General features: G+C 38.3%; 1 protein-coding gene across 1 annotated transcript; it reads right to left on the bottom strand.

Moving 5' to 3' along the window:
- Positions 1-1,438: 1,438 nt before the first annotated feature.
- rgmb (repulsive guidance molecule BMP co-receptor b) lies at positions 1,439-27,346 on the bottom strand. The gene is made up of 3 exons (XM_007243951.4): positions 26,858-27,346; positions 12,644-13,164; positions 1,439-6,722 (listed from the first exon to the last, which is right to left on the bottom strand). The coding sequence occupies exons 1-3, from the start codon at positions 26,961-26,963 to the stop codon at positions 6,024-6,026; spliced, it is 1,326 nt and encodes a 441-aa protein (XP_007244013.2). The 5' UTR covers positions 26,964-27,346; the 3' UTR covers positions 1,439-6,023.

The following is a 27,346-nucleotide window of genomic DNA, read 5'->3' as shown; positions in this document are numbered from 1 at the left end:
AATTTTTAAGTGGTCTCTTATTTTTTTCAGAGCTGTATATTGTTGAATTGCTGAAGACTCCTCTGTTACGGGTGGTACGAGGGTTTTCTTATAATTCTTTAATACCTATGTAATTGTCCCTCTTTCAGAATGTCATACAGTCCTGAAAACCTGGAGAAATTAAGTCTAAAGGCAGACAGTAGTTGAGCAGAGTTACTTGGATGTAGCCCACCCCTGCAGAAGAGACCCCCGCCAGTCTAAAGGAGAACTGAACTACTAAACACAGCTGAACGAGTGTTTTGAATGTTGGGTTTTTCCTCACACGTTCTGATCAGATAATGGTGCAGGTGCTGCATTATGTGGCGTGAGAATGAGGAGATATCTGATCATAAACTAACCTCAGACTCTGAAGAACACAGCAGGTGAAGTGCACTACACACAGCTCTGTACTGTTCTTTCACTAATGGGTGCTTTTTCTTTTTAATGTCTTCAATAAAAACACTTGAAATATAGACTCAAGGGATTGTAGATGAAGATGTCATGTTTTTTCTACAATCGGAGAAATAAAAATACTTTAAATGATTGATTTTTTGGGTGATTCCATAGAAGAACCACTTTTGGTTCCATAAGATTTTTGAATAAACATGAACTGTATGACTACAGATGTTTGAAATTAAAGAAATACATTAGTACTTTCAAGTTTCTAAAGTTTCTAAAATTTATATATTTTTTACTTTGTATTTTTTGAAGAGAAGAGGCCTTTGGAGAAACAAGTCCCACCAGATAAGGGGCAAAAAAGACCCCAAACTATCCTTCATTGAGCATTTTGTTCAATAAAACCCGCATTTTTTATTTTATTTTAAAATATTCTGCATTGTGGATTAATACAAATGTCATCAAAACTATGAGAAACATATGGAATTATTTAATAAACAAAAAAACTATATATATATAATATAAAATATAATTAAAATAATTGTATTAAAATATAATATATTTTAATATATAATATATTTTAGGAACCTCTTTTTTAGACCATACATCTTGGATGGATTTTCTCAGTCAGCTTTATGAGGTAGTGTCACCTGGAATTCAGGCTTTCAGTTAACAGCTGTGCATCATCAAGAGTTAATTACTTGCCAACTTCTTGCCTCTTAATGTGTTTGCGAGCATGAGTTGTAAAGTTTTATTCTCATTTTCTGAGATAGTGAATGCTGGGTTTTTCATTGGCTGTAAGCCAATAGATCACACTGTGTGTAATACATCTATATAATATATGAATTACTGAAATAAAGTAACTTTAAAATGATACTCTAATTTTTTTAAATGCACTAGTAAATATATATCTTACGATTTAATCTAGACTTGAACACCAAAGAACAATAGTGAAAATAGTACAACATATGTAAGGTGCTGTTTCACTGCATAGTAAAAATAAATAGCCAATAACAGTCAACAGTGTTTATGTATTTTCATTTAATGTTTTAAATAAAACACACTTTTTTCCGTTTTTCCTTGTTTTTAAGTCACCGCATCCAGTACAATACTAAAACACTGATGTAACAATGGTGGTCCACTAGGTGGCAGTACAATCACATCTGAAACTCTTTTTTTTTCCAAACAGCAAGAATATGGAGCTCAACTTTTCTAACAAGACACTATATTTCATAAATAATTTAAGTATAAACATTGAGCAGTCACTCTTCACAGAAAACAGAATTCACTCACGACAAAAAAAATAAAATAAAATAAAAAAATTATAAAGTTTAAAATAAAATCACAAAATTAACACAACGCAACAAAGCAAAAACACAGGATGAAGGCTTACCTTTGCAGTTAATTGCACTCAGATGCCTTGCTCTGGGCTGGGTTGCACCAACTGTGCGCAAGTTTCTTCCTTAAGTCTGTGTGTAAAGTCTTTACTAAATCTTTAATTTCAAACTATCATTTTACTAAATCTGGTTTTACCATGAGCCTGTATGTATTAAAAACTCACTCCCTCATGCGCAGAGTTACAGACTGTTGCTTTAATATGAAGAAAACAAATGTAGAACATATCAATCAATATGTTGCCATGGAAACGTGGTTGTCAACCGGCACAGCTTTTATAATTAATGAAAAGTAATTATCATATCCTTAACAGCATGTGGTATTGGATTATATATGGGTTTGATATATTATTAGCGTTATTTTTTTATTTTTATTTCCATCTTGCTCGACCACTTAAAAATGATGAGTTTCTTTAAATTTAACCAAATTGAAAACCTCTGCAATATAATCAAGAGGAAGATGGATGATCACAAGCCATCAAACCAAACTGAACTGCTTGAATTCTTTCACCAGGAGTGGCATAAAGTTATCCAAAAGCAGCGTGTAAGATTTGTGGAGGAGAACCTCGAACTTGTTTTCTTTGCATTATTTGAGGTCTGAAATCTCTGCATCTTTTTTGTTATTTCAGACATTTATCGTTTTCTTCAAATAAATTCTTTAAATGACAATATTTGTAGATGGAATTTGGGGGAAATGTTGTCTGTAGTTTGTAGAATAAAACAACAATGTTTATTTTACTTAAACATATACCTATAAATAGCAAAATCAGAGAAACTGATTCAGAAACTGATTTAGAAACTGAAGCGGCCTCTTAATTTTTGCCAGAGCTGTAGAAATACGTCAAAATAACCTGAAATAAATTCTTTTTTACATTGACTTTAAAAAGACAAGGAAAGTTAAGGTTTTTTCTCTCTCCTGTAAATGTGCTGTTTTAGAGATACATGTTTTTTATTGGACAGCGATGATATACTAGTCTTTGTGGTGCAACCCATTTAAATTAATAATGGATAAATCTGAATTTAGTAAACATTTACTTACAACTAGCCTACGCTAAGTTATCTATGAACATACGCACAGCTGGTGCAACCGAGCCCAAGTCTCTAAAATTTTCATCATACAATGAAATAAAGCCCATCTAATATTCGGCCAATCACGACAGCCCATCTAAAGAGTCGGCCAATTAAAAAATACAGACCATCCAGGATTTGGCCAATCACCGCTCCCAGTGTTCCAAATCTATTACAATCTATTACACTTTGTCACAGTATGGTAGCAGCTCTTCGGCACTGGCAGTAGTTGCAAATAAACGTACAAGAGTACATGAGTCTACAGTAGCAAGTTTTAAAACAAAATAGTACAGAAGAAACTGAAAGGAGGTACAGAGAAAAGAAGATATGGAAGATATCTGGACTCAGAAGCTTTTCTGTGGGCTTGGGTATGACATTTAACATCGCTGGCATAATGAGTTCAATGCAAACTCACTGTAAAAGCTTTTTTTTTTAAGTGTTTAAAGTGTTGTGAACATTCAATCAAAACCAATTCTGTATTTTGAAGAAGTTTAAGGACTTAAACTTACTTCACGAGTTTACAGGATGAGGAAATACAAAAAAGTCTTTAAAGATGCTCTTTAAGACATTTGGAAACAGTCTCTGAGAGTTAAGAATAAAAAAAAATAAAAAATTTGCACCTCTGGATAAGGCAATAGATGGTGTGTGCCTACTGGTGTGTGAAGGTAAGGTTTCTAATCATGTGAAATATTGTGGCACTGGCTTGGAAAACTTAAAATACTAATACAATATAATACTAATAATAGTGCCATGAGCTTCATGTGCTAATAAGGAAATAATTGGCATGTGTTTTTTTTCACTGTGACAGTGGCTTATGATAATTTTTTGGCAAGTTAAAGTGTTGTATGGTTTCTGTCACTCAAAAACCTTGTCTTTTAATATTGTATACAAATCTATTGACGAATTAGCCAATAGAAAAGCACCAAAATCAGAACTGAAGAAGATTTTAGTGAGACCAGAAGCAATTTGTAATCTTCAGATCTTTCAAAATCTAAGGAAAAACTATTACTTGTTTTACAACCAGTCAACCAGTTTAAATATAAACCGATTCTACCAGCTACGTCCCAGAATCACTAAATGATGTATGAAAGATATCTTTGGTTGGAGAGAAACCGTACAGAACTGAGGATAGATCCTTTGTTTGGCAACAGAGCGAAACTACATAAAGAAAAGACAATAATTAGCAATAATTAGAACATTAATTAGTCGAGAGCCTGAAAGTCAAATAGAAAGCTAGGCGACGGCTCACTTTAGACAGAGAATAGAGAATTCACTTCCAGTTTATCTCCTCAGTGAACATAATGATCATAGTGCTGAGCCTCACTCTGGAGAGGAACTTTAATACGACCAATCAGACACAATCTATGCTGAAATAAATACTTTGATATCTATATTCTGTCTATGATTGTTAAAATCACAGCTCTAATTATGTGTTTTTTTTTGAGATTTTATGATTTTTACCGATTCACTCAATTTTCATTGCATTTTTTTTCAATTAGTCTAATACTAAGAGGGTGATGACAATCATGTATGTAGGACTGTCATGATAATACATTTTTTGGACAATGTATTGTCCCAGAAATATTTGCGATGTACACTACAATTTTAATTTTAAGAACATTGTATGTCAGTGATGTGAAAAATATACTGTAATGCCATAATTATGCAATTACATCATTTTAAAGAGATATGAATTTTTAAATTACAAAATAATAGTTTAGTTCAATAGATTTTCAATTTCAAAATATTCCTAGTAAATAAAAGTTCCTTTTTGTCTTCAAATGAGTGAAACTGTAATGCATGAGTGTGTTATTATGTCATCATTACATTAGCATGGCTTTAAATGATTAAATGGCTTACAATCTTAAAAATCGCAATCATCTCTGGGACAATATACAGTATATCGACCAAAAAATACAGTTATTATATTAATAATGACACAATCTGATACAGTCGCCAATTACAAACACCTTTGCCAGCCTGCATCACAACTCGAGTCATTAGAGAGCCATAAGAGAGCATCTACTGACTATGCTCTCTCAGGCTCCGGCTGCTGAAGCCATTTCGGAGCTGCGATCCTTGGAAACGTTGTGTCAGAGTCTTGATCTGCTTGATGAGCCACTCAAATAATTTAAAATGTAAATGTGAAAAAAATGATTCTGATTGTCACAGATGATGAAACGCAGGGCCAGAATTCAGAAATTAAATGTAAATAAAATAAATGAATTTGATTTGCCCTGCTGGCAATTGATGAATATTGAGCCACTGACGGACAATGCAATTGTGGAAACCCTGTTCTGTGAAGTTCTTGAGGATTAGTTTTACTTCAGCCTATGTCTGCTGTGTTCTGTGTTTGCTTGAAAACTTCATATTCATGTATGCATTAAAACCAACATTCATACGCAAAAAGTTAAACGACGATACCGATGAGTTCTAGCCTACAGAAATGAGGAAAGATGAGGAAAGTACAGATTACTGATACTGTTACTGTTTCACAATTCTTCTTTCTGATCCTTCTGATCTCAACGTCAAAAAACAAACACATTACCGGGGCGGCTGCGCCCTCCAACCTACCAAAACTGTCACGTGGTTCTGTGGAGTTAAATGAGTTAAACGGTGAGGTAAGTCCTATGCGTGTAATGTGTGTAATCTTTGTACAGACACGTGTGGAGAATTTCACTGAAAAACAGATTAAGAAAAGAACGAATAAATGAACGAAAATAAAGAAACAAATAAAAGCGCTTGTGGGTACCAAGAAAAGGAACACTGTTCTGTAGTTGAAACATAAAAAATAAAGTGCTTCTGTTAAGACTTCCTCTCCTGAGGACGACGACGACAAAACAAGGTCAACAAAAATATTCAGTCACATTTAAAAAAGAAAACAATTATAATAATCCAAGCCCCTCCCACTTCTCAGCTCCACCCCCTCTCTGCTCCACCCACCCCTGAACAAAAAATGGCATGTACACAAAATTTACAGTCATAGAAAGACAGGAGGAGACGTGTATCCTCGTTTCCTCCGAAGGCGTATACACAGTATATACAAGTAAAGTACCTTTTTGATTGTTTTCAAACAGTGTCTTCCCACTTTTCATTTTTTCTTATTTGCGAAATGTATTTTTTTTTTGCGAATTTTCTTGCGAAAGTCTACAATTGCGAAAGCACTGCTGTCAGCAAGCAGAGCAGAACCGTGCTTATGGCCGCCCCTGAACTTCTGTGGGCTCCTGAACGCGGGAAAAGGTGCCAGTGCTCCCGCTTGGGGTGCAGCATCTCCACGTCCTTCAGCGCGTTGTAGGCGGCCGAGGTGAAGTTAGCGTCCCCGGTGGTCAGGAGGTCGAACACGCATGAGTGAAAGTAAATGTCCTTAACCTCCAGCTGCTCCCGGCACTTGCTGGAGGCGCTCTCCAGGCTGAAGGTAGAGCCCCGCTGAGACGTAGCCCTTCCAGGTCTCACCTGCTGCTGTTGCTGCTGCTGCTGTTGCTGCTGGAGGCCGAGCACCGGCAGCTGCAACCGGCCCTCCTGGTCGATGCGCTCCGAGCTGGGGCAGCCGTTCATGCACAGCTGCAGGTCCTGCGTCTCGTCGAACGCCATAGCCAGTTCCTCGGGCATGCGCACGGCCAGCGTCAGGTAGCGGCCCAGCTGCCGCACCACCACAGTCACGCCGATGTACGCGGCGTGCACCTCTACGTGACGGCCGGGAGATTTCTCCAGCACCAGCAGACTGCGCATCTCGCTGGAGCCGCCGATTACCGTACCGTCCACGAAGGCTGCTGGAAGATCATCCGTCACCGCCTGGTACACCTTCTGATCCGTGCACTCCTGATACGGCTTGAATATTATTGTGATCTGCAGGAAGAACATAGAGATAGGAGAAAGAGTTAGAGTATATTTGGTTTGGAATCTGACTGGAATTTGATTAGACAGAAGCAAATTTAAGCGAAGCAGAAACCACGGCTTGACCAATAATTTAATATCAGCTGATAAAATCAACCTCTAATAAAGTTCAATTGATTTACTTGTACCAATAATGTCTTCTTAAGTGTTATATCACGCATATGTAACATGATGTAACCATTACGAAATGGTCAACAGGAGCAACGGGAATGATGCTAAAGAAGTACCGCCAATAGAACAGGACTCTTTAAAATCAGAATTCTGAGTCCCCCAGAATTGAGATCTCTGGTGATGGTGCTTCATGCCATGCTCCATCCAATACTTGGTGAGAAGGATAAACCTGGTTTTAATATCCTTGATTTTAAAAGAAACAGTGAATGTCTCCCAACACTTTAGTCCATGTGGTGTTCAATTGGCTTATTTTAGATAAATACAAGAACAAGTGACAGTCAAAAAAGATCATATTTTGATCAAATAAAATGTATGACAATTCTAGGGAGGTAATGTCATGTGTATATATATTAGTGCTGGGCGATAAAACGATATCGATAGTTATCGAGGAAACTATATATCGCGATAAGTCGGGGCGAGAAATTCGATAAACTAAATTTTCTATTTCCCGTTTAAGTAGCGTTGTGAAAAGGCGCAGCACGAGATCAGGCAGCACGCTGAACTGCTGCTCAGCCCAGTACAACCCCTCCCCTCCCCTCTCCACCATCCCCCTCCGCCCCACCCCCCGAGCCCCTCCACTCTGAACTCCTCACATAGCGGCTCCTTCTCTCCCATTTACTGGATAAACTTCATTTATACTATTCAGCGGCGCTACACTGGAAAACTCACCTTTTAAATATGAGGCATGCGTCTCCAAGATATTTAGAGAGGTGAGCTTGTTCAGATTTCTGAAGGCAGGTAAACGCTGCTCTGTTTGCTGCTAGTTAGATTAGCTTGTCTCCAGTTTAAAGTTAGCGATGTTTAGGTGTAAAAGGGATCTGTGCAATCTGTAATCATTAGCTAAGATGCTTTCACTGCTTTTTACATTCTAATAAACTAATGGGTAACGCACGTTAGCCGTGTTAATCCACGTTTCGTGTAAATTAAGGTTAACTTCAGCACGAGTGAGGGGTTAGTATATAAACACACAGAAAGGAAGCACTTTCCATCTTTTTTCCTAACTCTCACTGTTTCTGTTAGAAAACCCTGAGGGCAGCATTCTCCTCTGTCTTTGTGTTTTATAGTTTTTAACAGATAGAGAGTCTGTTATGCTGGATATTTTACTAAATACAGAAGATTATATAATCTGTCTAGCTGTATTTGAACTGAGCTAAACATTGCTGTTACTGAACTGGAGTTTTAAATACACTTAAGTAATGTAAGTCTAGTCTACTGAAAGCCAGTAATGTTAGTATAAATCTGTACTGCAGTAGAAGTGGATCATTTCAGAAACTTGACTTTATTCCTCCCACCTCCATTATAGGCCACTTTTTTTTTTTAAATATTTAAATGTTAGCTTAATTTAAATGAAAAAAAAAACTAAAGGCTCTTATTTAAAAAAAAACATAAGCAGTAAATTATCTAAAATTACAACAAATAGAAAATAGAAAAACAGTAAAACATATGTAATACATACTTTTTATATGACCAAAATTAAACTAGACTGAAATCTGACTAAAACTAATAATATCCGATAGACTAAAATGTAACTAAAACTATTATACATTTTAGTGAAAAGACTAAGACTGTATCAAAATCACCTGTCAAAATGAACACTGTGATATACTCTTGTATTTTGCTTTATGTAGTTGCCTGCATTCAGGGAGGGGAATGATCTTTTGATTAAATATAATTTTATAAAAATAAATAAAGTGTTATTGCAATTTAAATTAAACAGACATATAATGTAAAGGGTCTTACATATTTTTTAGTTTATATATTTGTCCCCTTTTTAAAATTAATTTAAAAGCTGTACCCACCTGGCAAGATGTTAACATCCTAGTGTCTGTCCACAAGGCTCTGAGCCTGCTAGTGATTTTGTCCATAACTCCCTTATTCTGTCACTTCTGAGTAAAAATAGAAACCTTTAAGTGTAACAGAAAGTGATTTGATTTATATCGTGATACATATCGATATCGGCTGATATGAAAAACTATATCGTAATAAGATTTTTTTCCATATCGCCCAGCCCTAATATATATATATATGTATTCATGGCAATTGTCATGGTACACGCTAAGCTAGGAAAACCTTAAAAAACCTATTCATACCCGTCTATGTGTAGGGTATGAATACTCTACAGATTATGTACGCATAGGTTACAACGTGTAGTCTACGGTGTAGGGTCTATGTCTCTGGCGTAAGGTCTGCGTAAGTTATGATGGTGGGTTATGGTATGGTATGGTAGGCTACAGAGAAGGGTACGTAGAGACTACGGCATATGTTTGATGCAGAAATAACATAATAAACTGCCCATAAATTACCCTGGGTAATTTAGAAAAAGGTAATAAAAACTGTAATAAAAAAACATATCCTTTTAAAGTCAAACGAGTGCCACACAGATTTCTCTCCTGAAAACTGTTTATTTAGGTGAGTAAAGCTCTTTCCTTTATTTACAGTAAGCTTAGCTTACAGATTTTTTTAGCACTAAGGCTGGAACATTAGCAGTAGCGGCTAACCGCTCCAGCAGTGATAGCTGGGGTTAGGATCAGGCTACAGGACAATAATACTTCCTTCTAAACGAGGAAATAGCTAGCGCTGTTTGTGGGTAATGCTTATGCTGTTCCAGCAGCTAGCAGGGGTTAGCAGCAGTCTACAGGCTCTGTATGGGGAAATAGCGGTTAGTGGCTGATGCTAATGCTACTCCAGCTCTGATGCTGGAGAACTAAACTAAAACTCCTGATTAACACTTGAATTTTGCTTTACTGCCCCATTCAACCTGACTGGTAAAATTCATACATAAGACACACTGGATTAAAATGCATACTGACTTTAAGGATTTTAAGTGTGTCTTATAGTGCTAAAAATACTTTTAAGGTCATTAAGGTTTAAGGTCATTAAGCCCAGCACTTGTTAGCCTTTAGTATTTTTTTATTTTGTTGAGTTTGATACAAGGTACAAACCGTGCCGTTTACTGAACAGTGACTTTCGTGTACTGCCATACTGTTAGTCAATACTCTCATATTTATAAAAAATATATATTATATAACTTTAAATCCTTAAGAAAACTGTACCCAGCAGTGACAATGTTTTAAAGCATCTATACAAATTTACCTGAAACAAAAGTTCCACATAAAATCAATTTAATCTTTCGCTTCTTCTCAACACTCTGCTTTTTGTGTGGTCTACCAAACACATAAACGCAGCTTCCAGGTCTAAAATCACGCCGTTCCACAACACTGAGAAGGAGGGGAAGGCCTGCTGACTAACAAGATGTGTGGCGTTACATTAGTGAAGGATGAATGCAAGCTTTGTTCACATGACATGGATGAAAAATGACCACTAGCTGGCCATTAGGTGAGGCAGCTGAAAGGGCCTCAGTTGAGCAGTGTGTGCTAATAATTACGGGCAAACAGTTAATAATGCGCCCCCACCTCCAGAGTCGCAAGGTCACAAAAGAGAGGTAGTGAGCATTAGCCCATTAGCCTAGCACGACTGAGTGTTTACCTCTTCATCACTCTGCTTTGGGTGACCTTAACCTTTTTGATTCATTTGAGGGAAGAATCAGGAAAAAATTGCGCTGTCTATCTTATATATCTAAAATCTTTAACGTAAGATATTTACTGCCACTTAAAGACAGAACGGCCTTCAGCACACAGCAGCTAATGTGTGTATGTGTGTGTGTGGCAGAGAGAGAGTGTGTGTGTGGGGGGGGGTTGACAGAGGTCTTACAGTCGTGCACTTGGAAAAACAGAGACAGAGCCTTCTTTCAAGGCTACCTTAATAAGGCCTGCAGCCCAGCCCAGCGCAGATCCAGTCATTAACTGCATTAGACTTTCACGGCCACGTTAGTCACAAGTGTTAGTCACAAGACCGCCGCGCTGCGCTTTGTCTGACCAGCACCTGTGAACACTTGGTCAAAGTTGAAATAGCTTGTCAGACCTATCAGCCATCTGTGTGTCCGGCTGATAAGCTCTTTCTGAAGCTTAATTAAACTGTGTTCATCATATCGGACGCATATACTGTGCTGGTACTGGTTATAAAGTATGACCCACATTTTGAAAAACATTAGTTTAAACAAGACTAAACTGCTTAACTAAGTTGCACTAAGATGAAACTGGCTTTGAACACTATGATTTAAATTTGATTATTAACTTGTATTATTGATATGGTCAATTTCTGTACATTTTAGAGCCCAATTTATATTCCTTCCTTTCTATCTACTGAAAAAATAAAACATAGCAAGCATAAACTACAAATTGTTTATTTTCCAACATTATAAACTGATCAGATAAACAAAAAAAGTTTTTAAAAGGATTTAAATTAAAATCACCCGAGATCCTAAAGGATAAAGCGGGTATTGACAAGTTATGGATGGATGGATAAATTAAAATTAGTATAAGTGTATCTGTAGGGATCTATACAAATCTGCTTTTTCTTTTTTTCACTAGTGGTGGGACAAAATATTGATCTTGTGATATAAAATATCACATTCGTTTATGGTACAATATATCAATATTCTTATTGAAACACATGTGCTCTAAACTCCATAAGACCCTGCCCCCCATCTGACAAATCTTTTTTTTTGCATATTGATATAATTCTATTACCATTGTTCTTATTTAAAAGTATGTATGAAAGTGATAACTGCATCACTGCATTTAGAACTGTGTAAATAAATAAAATTGATTAAAATAGGATATAATAATTCTCATTCACTGGGAAAATCTCTCAAAAACTTTGCCCTGTAGTTGCCTTTTATTCAGTGTTGTGTTCAGCCGTTTTTAACCCTATTCTTAATTTTTAATGAAATCTGAGATTTCCTGACGATTTAACTCATGACTTTCTTATTTCTATTAATGGTAACAATCATTATTATGGAAAATTGAGAGGATACAGTTTCAGACCCCATCATGAATCATGAATTTACTTCAGCAAAGCTACTCTAATTATGAATTTACTTCAGCAGTGCTATTCTAATCATGTAGTTACTTCAGTAAAGCTATTCTAATCATGAATTTACTTCAGCAGTGCTATTCTAATCATGTAGTTACTTCAGCAAAGCTATTATAATCATGAATTTACCTTAGAAGTGCTATTCTAATTATGAATTTACTTCAGAAGGGCAACTCCAATCATTAATTTACTTCACCAAAGCTATTATAATCATGAATTTACCTTAGAAGTAATATTCTAACTATGAATTTATTTGAGTAGTGCTACTCTAATCATGAATTTGCTTCAGCAGAGCTATTCTGATCATGAATTTACTTCAGCAGTGCTACTCTAATCATGAATTTACTTCAGCAGTGCTATTCTAATCATGGATTCTTTGTAGCACTGCTATGGTACTGGATGTGTGGCAGCACTACATTATGTCTCTACTGACTACTATTAAACTGAAAGCTTTTATGCAGTTATGAGACTGAGGGATGACAATCTAAACACATTGATTACTCCTTAAATTTAAGAGGTCTGCTGTATAGTGAAGCCCACACGATGGGCCGGCAGAGACCTACAGGCAGTGAGAATATGTAAAGATATGGTAGAATAATGCTCATTCATTGGAAAAATCTTACCTTGCCTTTTATTTAGTGTTGTGTTCAGCAGTTTTTATCTCCATTCTTAATTTTTTATGAAATTGAGATTTCCTGACTCAGATTCAGACACTTTCTATACTTTTTTTTTTTGGATACAGATTCAGACACTTTCTATCGACTCACCTTATTGGTTGCTGTGGCGCTTGATCCCTGCACCACCGGCACATTTGTCACCTGCACTGACAGGTAATTGTTATCAATGAGAGGCCACGCCCCCTCCACCTTACAGGTCTGAAATTGGTCCTTAAACGTTCTGAGGTGCGGGTCTCCGAACAGGCCGCAGAACAGGTAGTTGGGGCGCGGGAGCTCTGCCCCCGTGCCGGGCAGGGTGGCCTGGTGCTGGTAGCGGCTGTGGTAGTTGCAGGGTTCGATGGGGGCCACGGGGTGCGTGGAGGACGTGGGGCCGTCCTTAGAACAGTTCCTCTGGCTCATGAGGTCGCTGATGCCCAGCATGGCCGAGTGGAAGACCAGGTTCCCCCGGCAGCTCTTGGAGGTGCGGTGGGTGCAGCCGGAGTACGCCCGCAGAGCCTTGCAGAACTCGCCGTCGAAGCCATCCAGCGAGGGGTTGAGGTGAGAGGTGAGCGAGACAAAGTCTGTGGTGCACTTCTGGATCCGGCACTGAGGGGTCTGCACCTGACTCGCCCCTGGAGAGGGTAAAAAAAGAGAGGGGGGTGTTTAATTAACAAACTTTTATTTAGGGATGCACCGATGTGGGAATTCTAACTCATGAATTTACCTCAGCAGGGCTATTCTAAACGTGAATTTACTTAAGCAGTGCTACTTCAATCATAAATTTACTTTAGCAGTTATATTCTATACAAGAATTTACTTGAGTAGTGCTACTCTAATCATGAATTCACATCAGTAGTGCTATTCTAATTATGAATTTACTTCAGCAAAGCTATACTAATCATGAATTCATATCAGCAGTGCTATTCTAATCATGTATTTACTTCAGCAAAACTATTCTAATCATGAATTTAAATCAGCAAAACTATTCTAATCATGAATGTACTTTAGCAGTGGTATTCTAATCATGAATTTACTTCATCAAAGCTATTTTAATCATGAATTTACATATGCAGTGCAACTCTAAACATGAATTTACTTCAGCAGTGCAACTCCAATCATCAATTCATTTAAACAGTGATATTCTAATCATGAACTGACTTCAGCAGTGCTATTCTAATCATGAATTCACCTCAGCAGTGCTAATCTAATCACGATTTCACCTCAGTAGTGCAAATCCGATCATGAGTTTACTTAAGCAAAGCTATTCTACTCATGAATTTACTTCATCAGTGCTACTCTAATCATGAATTTACTTCAATAGTGCATCTCCAATCATGAATTTCTCTTTCTATAGGGTACAAAAAGTGGTGTGGTTGTATGGCAGCACTACATTATGTCTGTACTGGCTACTATGAAACTTAATGGTTTAATGCAGTTATGAGACTGAGGGATGACAATCTAAACACATTGATTACTCTTTAAAGTTTAAGAGGGCTGCCATATAGTAAAGCCCACATGATGGGCCAGTAGAGACCTACAGGCAGCAAGAATATGTGAAATAAAGTCAACAATCTGCTCTGTCTTCATGATCTGTGGTTTTGATTGAATGGATGAGTGATTTCTTGCAGTTTCAGATCTGCAACCTATCAAAGAGATTAAAAAAGAGATAAGAAGGGCTACTGGCAACATCAGTGATACCGACTGCATAATATACCTTTTTAGCGTCGGCACTACAAAGGGGGCAGTGCTTGCAATAACGCAAATTAAATCATATGCTACATTAACTACTACTACATTAACTTGCTTGATACAAAATGACAATAATGCAATATCATTGTTAATATTATGACATGTTTGTTCACTGATTTTTGTATCATAATAATTAATAATTGAATTAAATTAGTATTATTGTAATATTGTGCAGCTTTAGTTCTGACTGAAGAATAAAAGAAATAAAAAGGTTAAATTACAACCTGCAGGTAACCTATTGCCAGTGCCAATAAGGAAGAGGATCACAGCTTCCCCATGAAACCCTGCTATCACCTCCACAGCCTTTCAAAAGTGGTTTCGATTGAAGGAATGAATGATTGATTTATTTCATTCCACAGAGATACACAACACACTTATCAGCATAACACCATTCAGTTCAAACTCATTTATTCATTTATATCCACAGCACAGTAAAAATCCCAGGACATTCCAACTGAACTCATAACACATCTACACAAAGTCTGATCATTCACTATTTCTTCTAAAATCAATGGAATTAAAAAAGAGTTGGAGTGACTGTCTCTACAGTCCTGCATTAACATACTTAAGATAGCCTTGAGAGGTAGCATCTATTTTCCATGAGCAAGTGCAGTTTTTGAAACACTGTTGTGAGAATTTGATTGCATTTAAGAACAAGAGGGTGAACTAGTGAGGTCAGGATGTTGGGAGATCATCATCCCAAACCATCCCAACTTATCCCAATTGTACTGGATAGATTTATGGATTTATATTGCTTTAGATCTTGCTTGGCATTAGGCAAGCAAGTGCCCACAGGTTTATGTTTATCTGCCCCAAACATAAATTCTAATGGCAATTATTCATGTTACAGACACTAGACAAGCTATGTACACTGTATTGGCAAAAGTATCCGCATGCCTGCATTGCCTCATTGTGATGTGAAGCTTGGCTGGAGCAGCTTGGCCATGGAAACCCATTCCATGAAGCTCTCTACTGTTCTTGAACTAATCTAAAGGTTGCATGAAGTTTGGAGGTCTGTAGTGATTGACTCCACTTTGAGTTGCTTTCATTCCCAGCCATTTCCACTTTGTTATAATATCACTGACAGTTGACTGTGGACTATTTAGTAGTCAGGAAATTTCATGAATGGACTTCTTGCACAGGTGGAAGGAGTCTCTTCACATCACTCCCTAATCATCTGTTAGCTGATGTCTGAGAGCTGGGTTGCTGCTCTTTCCTCTGAGTGCACTGGCTACCTGGTAATGCTACGTCATCCGCAGCAGCTGGAAAAAAGGCGGTGGTTGACTTTACATGTATTGGAGGAGGCATCTTCACCCTCCTGTAGTGTTTTTGGGGCATTTCTAGTGATAGAGGGAGTGCAGCTGAGAGGGTGAGTGTGGTATAGCCAAATTGAGGTAAAAAGTGAGTTTTCTTTTCAGTTATAGTTAGATTACAGTGTATATTAATTGAAAGTATAAGGATTTTGATGATAGCTCATTACATGGCACATGTAATGCTGTGAGGCTGTGAGGGTGAGGTAACGGCAGCATAGCTAAATCGAGAAGAAAATTGGGACAAAAATGAAAGAAAAAAATGGGATGTCCACAAACATTTGGACACATACTGTATTTGTTTATCGTTTTACTTAGATATATCTTAGATAATGAGAAGAGCGTGAGTAGAATAGATTAAGCTTATCTTTCACTCAGAAAATGCAAATGCGTTGACAAAAAAAAGGCTCTCAAAAGATTAAAATTGCACAATTTGTAGAGTGTGATTAAGAGGATTATCTGATTTGGTGTAATAAGACATAATTAGGTCGTTATTATCTCATCAGCTTTTGTCGGCTTGAAAAGGACTAAAACAGCATGAAATGAAACACATTCTGATCTGTTAGAACAAAAGTGAAAAGCAAAAGGAGCTGAATCTTTAATGCTCTACATGTGTGTGTGTGTGTGTGTGTGCGTGTGAATATTCTCCTATAGGTCTTGGATCAGTCTGAACTGGAATTTCCTAAGCGAGGGTGTGTCTTGCGTAAGCGTTTCTTCAAGGTCGGCCTCTGCGCCTTGTTTTACACCACGGGGCAAAAGACAGAGTGAGCGAGCGTGTAAAACCTCTCCTTATCGCTGGAGAAGCTCGTTTATTGCAGCAATAAGATCAAATAAATCGGCACCTCAAAGGTAAAAACGGTAGAAACCAGTGGAGGTGTAGTATATAGAGGTGTAGAGGTGGGATTAGGCCCCCGCTCTCCACCCCTCCACCTCCCACCCGTGCAAAAGAGTTCAAAAGAGTAACTCATCATCTAAAGTGTCAACTTTAGCCACTTACATTTCATTTGATATGGAGTTGAAATGTTTATTCTAATCCACTTTTAGCCAATAACTGAAAGGATTCATTGCTTTTGCTCACTCAAAAGATTAGAGAATAGATCAATATCGATACATGCAAAGTGAAATCAGCCACCACCTCTTTTCCAACTGCTGCAGATGTAGCATTACCGAGTAGCATCACAGCGCACTCGGAAGAAAAGCGCAGTGACCCAGCTCTGATACATCAGCTAACAGGTGCCTGTGCTGACAGACATTACCTTGGGTGTGATATGGAAAAAGAGAGCCATCCACTGCACCCACCCAGAGACAGCATGGATAATTGTGCCTCTCTTAGACTCCAGCTGCTGATGGCGAGCAGTATGACCCAGGATTTGAACCCGAGTTTTTAAACACCCTATCAGACACTCCTACCTCTAGCTGCTTCACCTCGTAGTTGTCTGATAAAGTCAGAGAAGAAGCGCTGTCACCGTCAGGTCCTTCATCAGTGGTGCTGTCAACAGGAATACTCTCAGTCCAGCAGTGAAACTGAGGTGTTTAAAAACTTCAGCAGCACTGCTGTATCTAATGCACATACCACTGTATGTTCTTGCTAAAACATAGCCTTACAAAAATGGAGATATACAGCTCTGAAAAAACTAAGGACCACCTCAGTTTCTGAATCAGTTTCTCTAATTTTGCTATGTATAGGTATATGTCTGAGTAAAATGAACATTGTTGTCTATAAACTACGGACAACATTTCTCCCAAAATCCAAATCAAAGTATTGACATTTAGAGCATTTATTTGCAGAAAATGAGAAATGGCTGAAATGACAAAAAATGCAGAGCTTTCAGACCTCAAATAATGCAACGAAAACAAGTTCATATTCATAAAGTTTTAGTAGTTTAGAAAACAATATTTGGTGGAATAACACTTTGGTAAAATCAAAGAAAATGATTTTTTGTCAGAGCTGCTTATTTTTAACGTTTCCAGTATTTTAATATACATTATTTGGAGTGATGTACTGTATATTGCTGTTGAGGCTGTATATACAGTATATAGGTGTATGCCTCTGTAGTACAACAGCACAAGAGTAACTCATCATAGTGTCAATGTTAGATTTAGCCACTTACGCTAGGCTAATAATCAACCAAATTCACTTCAAATGGAGCATAAACGTTTACGTTAATCCACTTTTGGCCTCGGACTGAAAGTCCCCTCGGCTCGGCCCACTGGAAAGCCCAGTCTTGGCGGGTGTTCGTTGGTTGAAGAGCCGTCTGCATGCTAAAGTCACAATGCTTTTTGTTTGTTTAAAAACGGTAAGAGTCTCTGTTTCATTATTGATTTCACACGCCGAGCACTCCACTCCATTATCAAGCAATGACATAGCACAAAATAAAACGCCTGAGATTGCGCGAGAGTGAGAGAGAGCGCGCAAGAGAGACAAAACAACACTCATACACCATTAGTTGCGACTTGCTCGAGTGTGGTCCAACTGCATTACCTCAGAGAGAGAGTAAAAGAGAGTGAGCGTCAAAGAATAAGAGAGAGTGAGAGAGAAAGAGCGAGTGAGTGAGCGCGAGAGCTAGAGCGAGAGAGGCCTCTCATAATCTGATATGAGCTGCAGCCTCTCCATTAACACGCCTGTAATGACTCAATCTTCCACAGTAAGGGCCTCCCACTGCAGCCTGCGCTGCCAAGAGCTCCCAACCACAGCCTATTCAAATGCATCTGATTTGATTATCAGATGATGGCGTACTGCAGGCAGCGGCAGCGGCAGGGGCAGAGGCAGCGGCAGAGGCAGGAGCGGAAGATCGGCCCACCGTGCCCCACGCTGCAGCCAGCAGAGGAGGCATGACGAAGCATGGCCAGATTGGGTTTCACTAACAAGCTGTAAAACAATATGGAGGCCCAGCTGAAGCCATGTTGTGGTACAAAAGGCAAAGCTCTGAAAACGCCAGGAGAAAAGCCTTAATGAACTCCCGCACATACGCTAACGCTAAAACAACCATTACTAACATTACTAACTAATGCTAATATGTAAGATTAGCTAAGTAAGAGAATTAAACTATGGAATCTCATAAAGGCCACACACAGTTTGGCCCCTAAGAATAGATAGAGCCGTGCAGTATGACAATATTTATTTATTGTATCGACAATATCCTCTGATAAACATATTAAGGATACCATCAGTGCTTTAAGAACACTGCAAAACTATCATTTTAATTAGGGAGTGTAAAAAATCATAATAAATTGGATAATGGGAAGCAACAATGAAATAAAAATCACTGTCCAATCAATCAGCTGATTCACTTCCCTGTCTGTACTTCAAAATATTGTGATAAATACTATGCACTGAGTCTCTAAATATCTTGATAAAATAATCACCCAGTTCTATCAATGCGTGATTATGTACATCACAGACAGTGTTTTTTATACTGTTGATTTTGATATTAGAATGATATTGTATCAGCCGAATAAATTAATATAAATTTTGTCACTCTCATAACTACTAGAGCTGTCTATAGGCAAGACCTTGGAGATACAAGATGTATTACGATACAGGAGTTACAATTCAATAAATCGACAGCATTCAATAACGATTCAATAAATCGACGATTCAATAAATCAAATTCAATACCATTCCAAAACAATTCCAATATTTAATACAATTCCGATATCATAAGCAAGACGATATGTTGTGATTGTTTGAATCAAATTTTTAGCAAAACTGCATAAAAACACACAACGATATTTATAAAGTCTGAGTTAAAAAAACGTTTAATCATCAATTATCCAATCAGAACAGTATGATCTGAAGACACTGCAGTACAACACTGCTACCTACCACAAGATAAACCATTGTCTGTAAGGCCACACACTGTAAAGGCCAAGGCCACTCATGGTTTAAAGAGTGTTTCAGCCCATGCTAATTCATTCATTCTAAATTCCATACATATACAATATATGGATAAACATATGGAGACACCTGCTTCTTCTGAATCCGAAGGTATTAAAAAGATCATCTTCTAAGTGTTCTAATTGAATTTATTTACCATCAGATTCATGTTTATCTGCTCAAGAGAGTCTTATCCTATCAACAGTACTTCTGTACTGGCACTAGGCAAGCTGTGTGTTTGTGTGTGTGTGTGTGTGTGTGTGTGTGTGCATTTACACATCTGTGTCAGCATTGGGTGCAACATGAAGTAGCTGAATGCTGCATTAATTAATTAGAAAGAGTGAAATATTTGGGCATAAAGTGAATCAGGCTTAAAAGCACAGAAATGAAAAACAGTCTTGACAGTTTAATTCAAATGGAAGAGGTTGAAAAACTCCATGTAAAAATAATGTAAAATGAATTATGTCAATATTTGGTGCCCAGCACTGTGCCAAAGTCATAATCACCCCTTTGGGACACAGGGGAAATATAGGATGGCTCATTAGCTGGCAGATTTAGTTGGTAAGCTGCAGCATAAGCATCATTCAGCTGTGTTCTTTGATTTGTTCAGGCTAATAATGTTTAACAAATCAGACGTTCATCAGTCTACAGCTTGATTTTTTTGAATGACCAGAAGACTATCGAGCAAACGCCCCACAGTAACAAAAGGGCAGGCTGCAGATGTAGGCACATTAGGTAGGCATGCCCTGCTTCTCACCCACGAACAGAGAGGCTTTTCATGGAGGCCCCGCGTGACCTCGTCACCCACCAAACTCATGCGCCTCCAGCACTTCGCCCAGCTGCATGTATGTGTGGGGCGGTGGCAAATGCGCTGCCCTCCAAAGCTGAGTTGGAACCATGTATATCAAACAAGCTGAAAAGCCAAACTTATGCTGAGCTCAGATCAGCTCTGAAGATGTACGATATGACTATAGAACTATATGATCATGATACAGGATGCAGAGCGTACAATATGTGTCTCAATACTGGCCCCAGTTTCCCAAAAGCATCTTAGAATAAAGATCTTTTTAAATGGTAGAGAAAGTGTTCAGTGTGATGCTCGCTTGACTATTTAAGAGTCATGCTTTAGGGAAACTGATTTCTAAAGCTTGAGAACAAGCTGAAATGTCTTAAACATGAATTTCCTTCTTTTTCAGAAGGAATGTATCCAAAAAATAAAACAAGATAAGACAATTAAATGTCAAACAGCTAACTATAACTACGTAATTATTATACACAGTGTTCTTTTGTTTGTTTACAGGTAGTTACTATGGTTGATAGACACTAGGTTCTAGTTAAATGTTAGTCATGATATCTGGTAACCAAACTTCTGGAAAACGTTGATGCACTGCCAGCAGTTTTAAGTTGTTGATGATGTTAAGTCTTCGAATTTCAAATGCTTCCAAGCATCACATGCCAATGTCAAAATTATTTCCTCTATTATTTTTTTAGCATGGGCTCTCCAGGCAAAAGAACATCAATACATTTTATTGGTTTTAGAGCACTAATTTATGAAATGCAGGCAGAGAGATCAAAAACGGTACGTTCAAGTTCATTTTTACGCTGTAATCGCACGAAATAAAAATCAAATAAAGCTGCATTTAGCATAATTTATTACGCTCAGTATCAGTCTACTTAATTTACAACTGCCTCTTCACAAACTGTCTGTTTCCTAGCTGAAAGATTAGAGCTGTACAGGGCTAGGATAGTAACTTTAGTTGAGGCAGGTTAGCCTTAGCATTTGTTTTACTTACAGTTAATTTTCCTATATAAAGGAAGTATAAATGAGACTTTGATACTTTTAGACTTGATACAAGACATTGTTTGATGGTTGATATCAACCCTGGGGTTGGCTTTTAGTTGATGTGTGACTTGATGCAGACAATGTCTCTACAATGCAGGGTTTTGGCATCAATCTAATTTTTCCAACTTGAGCCCCAGTGCCTGCTGGGATAATTGGTCTATTTTATGATGCATACAGTTGTTCAATGTTGAACAAGCTTCAGTGATATACAGTGAACAGTAGGGGTGTGTCGAAAACGGCACAATATTTCTCATCAGTTGTTAAATGTGTCTCGGCAGACTTTATGCACAGGTAATCAAAACAAACACTTGATCATTTTGGACAGCAAACAGTTTAAACTGCAGAGCGACACAGAATTGCGGACACATGTGAAGGCGACGCATTGAGATTCGGTCATTGGTTGCCGGGTCTGTAGAGAACCCTCAGGGGTGGGTTGCCAATTGAATATACAACCCTCACTAGGGGGATTGTGACAATAGTTCTGAAGAGAAGTCTGAAGAGACTCATGTGAGATCATACAGGAGCGAAGTTGTTGGGTTTATGGTAAAACCAGCTGCAGTTCTTATTTACATGCTGTTCTGTCTTTTACTGCATATGATAAATCATATATAATTCATAATCAGAGTAAAAATTGATTGACATTCAATGCCCAATCATCCAAAACGATTACTTACAAAATATTTTAAAATTCACTTACAATTTATTTTGTGAGTTTTAGTAAAATAAAATCAATGATTTTCAATCATACCTTTCAACTTTGAAAAAAAAAAAGATATTCAGTTAAAATCTCGTCTCGTTCTTATCTTATGAACCCAACATTGTGTCTTGTCTTCTCTTATCTTTTGAGATGAGTGTCTTGTCACAGCTCTACTGAACAGTAAGATCAGTGAACAGTGATTTATGGCAAAACAATAACAGGCCATCATATTGACCTTCACCTAATCAGCAGGTGAGCTTCTATATATTCCCCGTCCTGCTGTCACATGTGTGCTGAGTGTCACTGCAGGTCGGTTGGTGCATGATCAGGGTGAACTGCGAGGCCTTTATCTGAGATCTGTCCTAATCCAATTCACAGCAGTCATGGACACAAGCTGTTTTTCGCGGCTAGGTAGCTGAAACACAATTAGCCCGTCACCTGACACTCCTGTTTCAAAAACGCTGTTGTGAGGGAGCCGTGCAATTGGATCCACAGTCATACCAATAACAATAATGACACCGGGACACTTGATAAGCGGAGGAACGAAAGGAACGAGAGAGAAAGTAGGCCGGCCGTCCTGCAGACTTCTTGAAGACTGAAGCTGAAGGCTGTTTGTAATTTCAGAGTAAGAGAGAGAAAGAGAAAGAGAGAGAGAGAGAAAATCTGAGAGAGTGAGCGAGGAATGGAATGTCTTTGGGGGTCCCCCAGGTGGGGGCAGCAGATCATAAACTATTACGAGCAGCAGAGGGTGAACAAATCAAACTATCACAGTCTGTGGTAGAATGTCTCAGTGTGCTGCCAAATAGTGACGCTAAACCCAGCCGCCCTAAACTTCCTCTTTGTTACGTAGTGAATTTGAAAAGAAGAGAGATTCACAGATTACAGACTCAATCTTTACTACTTTGTCAGAAGCAGCTGGCTGGAATTTGCCTTGAGTTGATATAAATATTTTTGATTCTAACAGCAAAATCATATATAATAATTCACTCATGAACTCCACAGAGCATGATTCTATATGATAACGCTGTTTTTACCAGTTATTCAAATGCGAAAACGCAACAACAACAAAAAAACATACGATTGGCCTTGTTTTCAGAACCTTCAGGGTAAAAAGAACAAAGTCCTTGGTGTTCTTTTCTGGTTCAGCCAAGACCATAAAACCAAACTCGTAATAAACCAGAGACAGAGAGGGGGAGAGAGAGTGTGAAAGAGTGAGAGTGAGTAAGTGTGAGTTTGAGAGAGAGAGGGACAGGCAGAAAGCTAGAGAGAGAGAAAACAAGGTGTTTGTTTCACAGGGCGAGTTAATTTGCAGGGCTGAAGTGTGTCGTTTCGGAGCACAGAGCGCACCCTTGTTGCAATTAAAGCTGCTGGAAATATTTTCTCAGGGTGGCCGGCCCGCTGGCGAGGCGCTCCTCAGCTGCAGTGGGGCCCTCGCCGGTGCAGCGAGTGAAATTTCAAGATGTGGAATTTGGCCAGGGCAGAGAGGTCAACTGCACCCCCTCCCTCACCTCCACCGCCTGCCCCCCCAAGGGGTGAACTTTAACAACTGCGTTCGGCAGGGGGGTTACAAGCCGCTGTGTCGGAATGACATCTCCAGGTCCGAAGATTAGCTGTGCTGAGATTTCTGTGGATCTCTCTTTCTATTTATTTATATATATACTAGGTCTGGGCAATATGACTAAAAACGTATATATCGATAGCTGAAAAAATGACTTTACTATATATACTAAATGATACGAAACACATATTTATATAATAGTAAACAACTTTCTGTATCTGTTTCTGGATTATCTGTGCAATTAAATTCTGTTGTTCTGCTGAGAATGTGAAATAAATTCGTAATGCTTCTCCTTTAATTACGATATTTCTACAACATCCACTCCCCACAAACAACCCATGTACAACTAATTTAATATTTGGAAATACTGCAAATCACATTTATTATTATATCACAATAAGATCATTTTGTGTTGAACATCTTGTATAAAGTGGCTTTCAATATATAAATACTGATTATACACAGTACTGCCCAGCCCTAATATATGTACATAAATATTCATAGCCCACCTGACAACAGCTTCTTTCACCAAATAGCTTTGAACGATGCTGGAAAAAATGATACTGATATAAAAGGAGTCTAATCGAGAGAGCTGTCTGGCTGAGAGATAACAATAGATCAGATTTCCGAGGCCTTGTATGACAGTGGGGAACATCAGCCACAAGCAAATGGAGAAATGGGGAAAGACAAAAGGGAAAGAGCAAGGGAGAGAGAGAGAGCGCATGCGAGAGAGAGAAAGAGAGAGAGGGAGAAAAAAAAAGAGACAGTGTGTTTATAAGGGTTCTGCTTATTGTGTCAGTCAAAGGATTACATGCTAATACTAATTGACAACCAAAATAAGCCAACAGCCACTATCTAATTTGTGTGCCTTTTTTCTATTCATTATTAGCAGTAGCACAATTACCATTATCGACTCAATTCCGACATAATCCATTACTGTACTTTAATTGTATTTTAAATAATTTATCAATAAACTGTACAGATCGCCAAGTGATCAAAGTGGCTTAGAAAATCACTTCACACACATTGCACAACACACTGTTATAGCACCACATTCTAAACAATTCACTTGAAACTAGTCTTGAAAGTGAAGCATCTAAACCCACAAAGGTCATACTTAGAGAATCTACAGACATAAAGAATCACTGGAATAAAGTTTGTCAGATAGAAAAACTGTGTCAAAACTAGTAGACAGTTCTAATAATACACAATGAACCTCAAACAAACCAAATCTATGCAAAAAAAGATTTCAAGAGATCATTGGAAGCCACATTTCAATCGTCAACCCGCTCAAACGCCTTTCTCTCGCCACTCAAGACCACTGAAGAGTGTTGTGCTCCACTGCCCAGTGTCCACGTTAAATTAATTATGAAGGTGTGACCGCTCAATGGACACCCAGCAGTATTCTCCCACCGCCATTAATTCAGAATGGCATGAACTCAGGCTACGGCCAGGACACCCAAAGCGGAGCAGCTGTCAGAGAGCCAAGTGAAAACAGCACACCAAATGTGGAGTATTCACAGTCTCCTATTCACCAGGCAACCCAATTTCTCTGGAGGACGTTAAAAAGCTCTCCAAACTGGTGCGAGACGTCCAAAGAAGCTGCTTCTCTCTCTGACAGGTCCTGAATGGTGATTTGAATGGAAAGCACAATAGCGTATTTAGTGAGAGGTACTTTCTTTATCGTCCACTTTTCCACTTTTTCTGTTTTACGGGCTGAGAACCATGTAACCGTTCTTCTCTTGGAGAAAATGTGGATTTTTGCAGAGATAAGGAAGCCTAAATTGGCAGCTCAAGAAGTAAATGGATCAGAAATTAGATCATAACTTCTCCTGAGATCTAAGGACATTACAGAGCTGGTCAGAACCAGTATGAACAGCAACAGAGGAAGTTTCCTTCAGTTTCCCAGCAAAAAAAAAGAAAAAAGGCCCACTGTTTATCAGTAAGGGCATTTATCTCAAAGTCAGCAAGTAAAGGTGAAACACACACACACACTGCACTGTACAGTCTGAACATGAGTGAAAGTGATCCTGCAGCAGGCAGACGTCTAGCAGCAGAACACTATCAGCCACCACTCCAGAGTTACAAATCTGTACAAATCAATGCAACACCAGTGCAGTGCAGAATCAAGAGGCTTCAGTTAAGCAAACAGGGACACTCTTCAGTCTCCAAATCACTGTGTTCAGTTTGTAGCCAGCTACCTCATTAAACAGAAGCGTAGGGATACTACAGTCTACTGTTTTTGCAGATGCAGCACAGAGTAAATAAAGTAAATCAGTAAATGCAGGGCTCTTTCTCTCAGAGTTAAAACCACTGATTTACGATACAAACACTTCAATTAATAGAGATTCTAAAGATTCTAAAAATGTGCTGGGTCATATTACATCTGTCAGTGACTTAAAAATACCCGGATAATCGTTTAAATGTCTATTTTTATCACCAAAAACAACAAAACTAGGGCAAATTCTAAGGCAATTGTCTAACATTAGCCAGCTAGCTAGGTTAACTATGTTAAATCGTTAGCTATATTAGCTAATAAAACAGCATACATTGTAAAGCTATTACTAAAATATAGTTTTGTTTTTCAGTTTATTCAGTTTTGTTAACAACATTTTTAATAACTACTAAATGTGCTAAATAGCAAACACAAAATTAATTGATATAATGTGACAAATTCCTTATAAAATATCTAACTATAAAACTGCTTTTAACACAATTCTTAGCTAGGCTAGGTTAGCTAGCTAGATATAAAAGTATTTTTTACTATTGAAAAAAACCCCCAATTTTTTCTAGTTATTAGCTAACATACGGGATACTACACATGTATTACTACAGACGGTAGCTATAGCTATAGAATAGGTAATTTTATTTATAAATAAGGTAACCTAACCTAACACTTTACAGAAGGGTACGTTAATTAAAAGTACACTAGTTAGGTTAAGACATCATTATTATTCATTATTACAACATTTTTATTTATTAATAAATTACTCAATCAATTCATTATTAATAATTATTGTTAATAATGTATATAATGTTAACTACTATAAATTAATTAATAATAATTAACTAATTGAGGTATTAGCTACTTAAATAATATAAAAATGTTATTACTGTTGAAAGTGCTGTTATTTTGTGTGCTTTCAATTTTTTAAGCATCATAGATTTTTTTATTATTATTTAAGGTTTTTAGATTTAAAGTCAAATTAACACATAAAGTTACACTTTTTCTAGTCTAAAAAAACAGCTTATAAAATGATAACTAATATTAAAGGAATAAACAGGGCTTACCGAGCGGAGCCAGGAGAGAAAGATATCCCAGGAGGAGCAGGCAGAGGAGGGAGGCCGGGAGCGGGAGGCGCTCAGCCCCGGGGCAGCAGGAGCCTGCTCTCCCCATACCCGGCCATCCAGCGAGCGGGACGGGACACGGGGCGACCAGAGCCGAGGAGCCGGAGCCTGGCGCTTCCTCCCCGGGACACCCACACGAGTTTACTCGACGCTGTAACGCTCCGGACCGTAGCTGTCCCCGCCGGAGCGCAGCAGCAGCCGAAAGAGTGGAAAAGGCGAAAAAAACAAGAGAAAAGTAAAGCAGACCTAAAGCCCCTCAGCTCCGCTCCCTCTCAGGGTCCAGGACTCGGGCAGACGCGGTCAGTCCACGGGCAGGGCGACTGCAGTCGGTGTGTCCGAGCCGGACATCGCGCTTCTCCCTCCACACGGACACAAAGCTCCAGCTCAGACCAGCCTGCCTGCTTTTTTCCAGGAGATCGATACGAGAGAATC

Source organism: Astyanax mexicanus, chromosome 22 (genome assembly GCF_023375975.1).
Source record: "Astyanax mexicanus isolate ESR-SI-001 chromosome 22, AstMex3_surface, whole genome shotgun sequence".
Classification (NCBI taxonomy): domain Eukaryota; kingdom Metazoa; phylum Chordata; class Actinopteri; order Characiformes; family Acestrorhamphidae; genus Astyanax; species Astyanax mexicanus.
The sequence above is the reverse complement of the archived record's forward strand: the minus strand, read 5'-3'. Positions and strand labels throughout refer to the sequence as shown.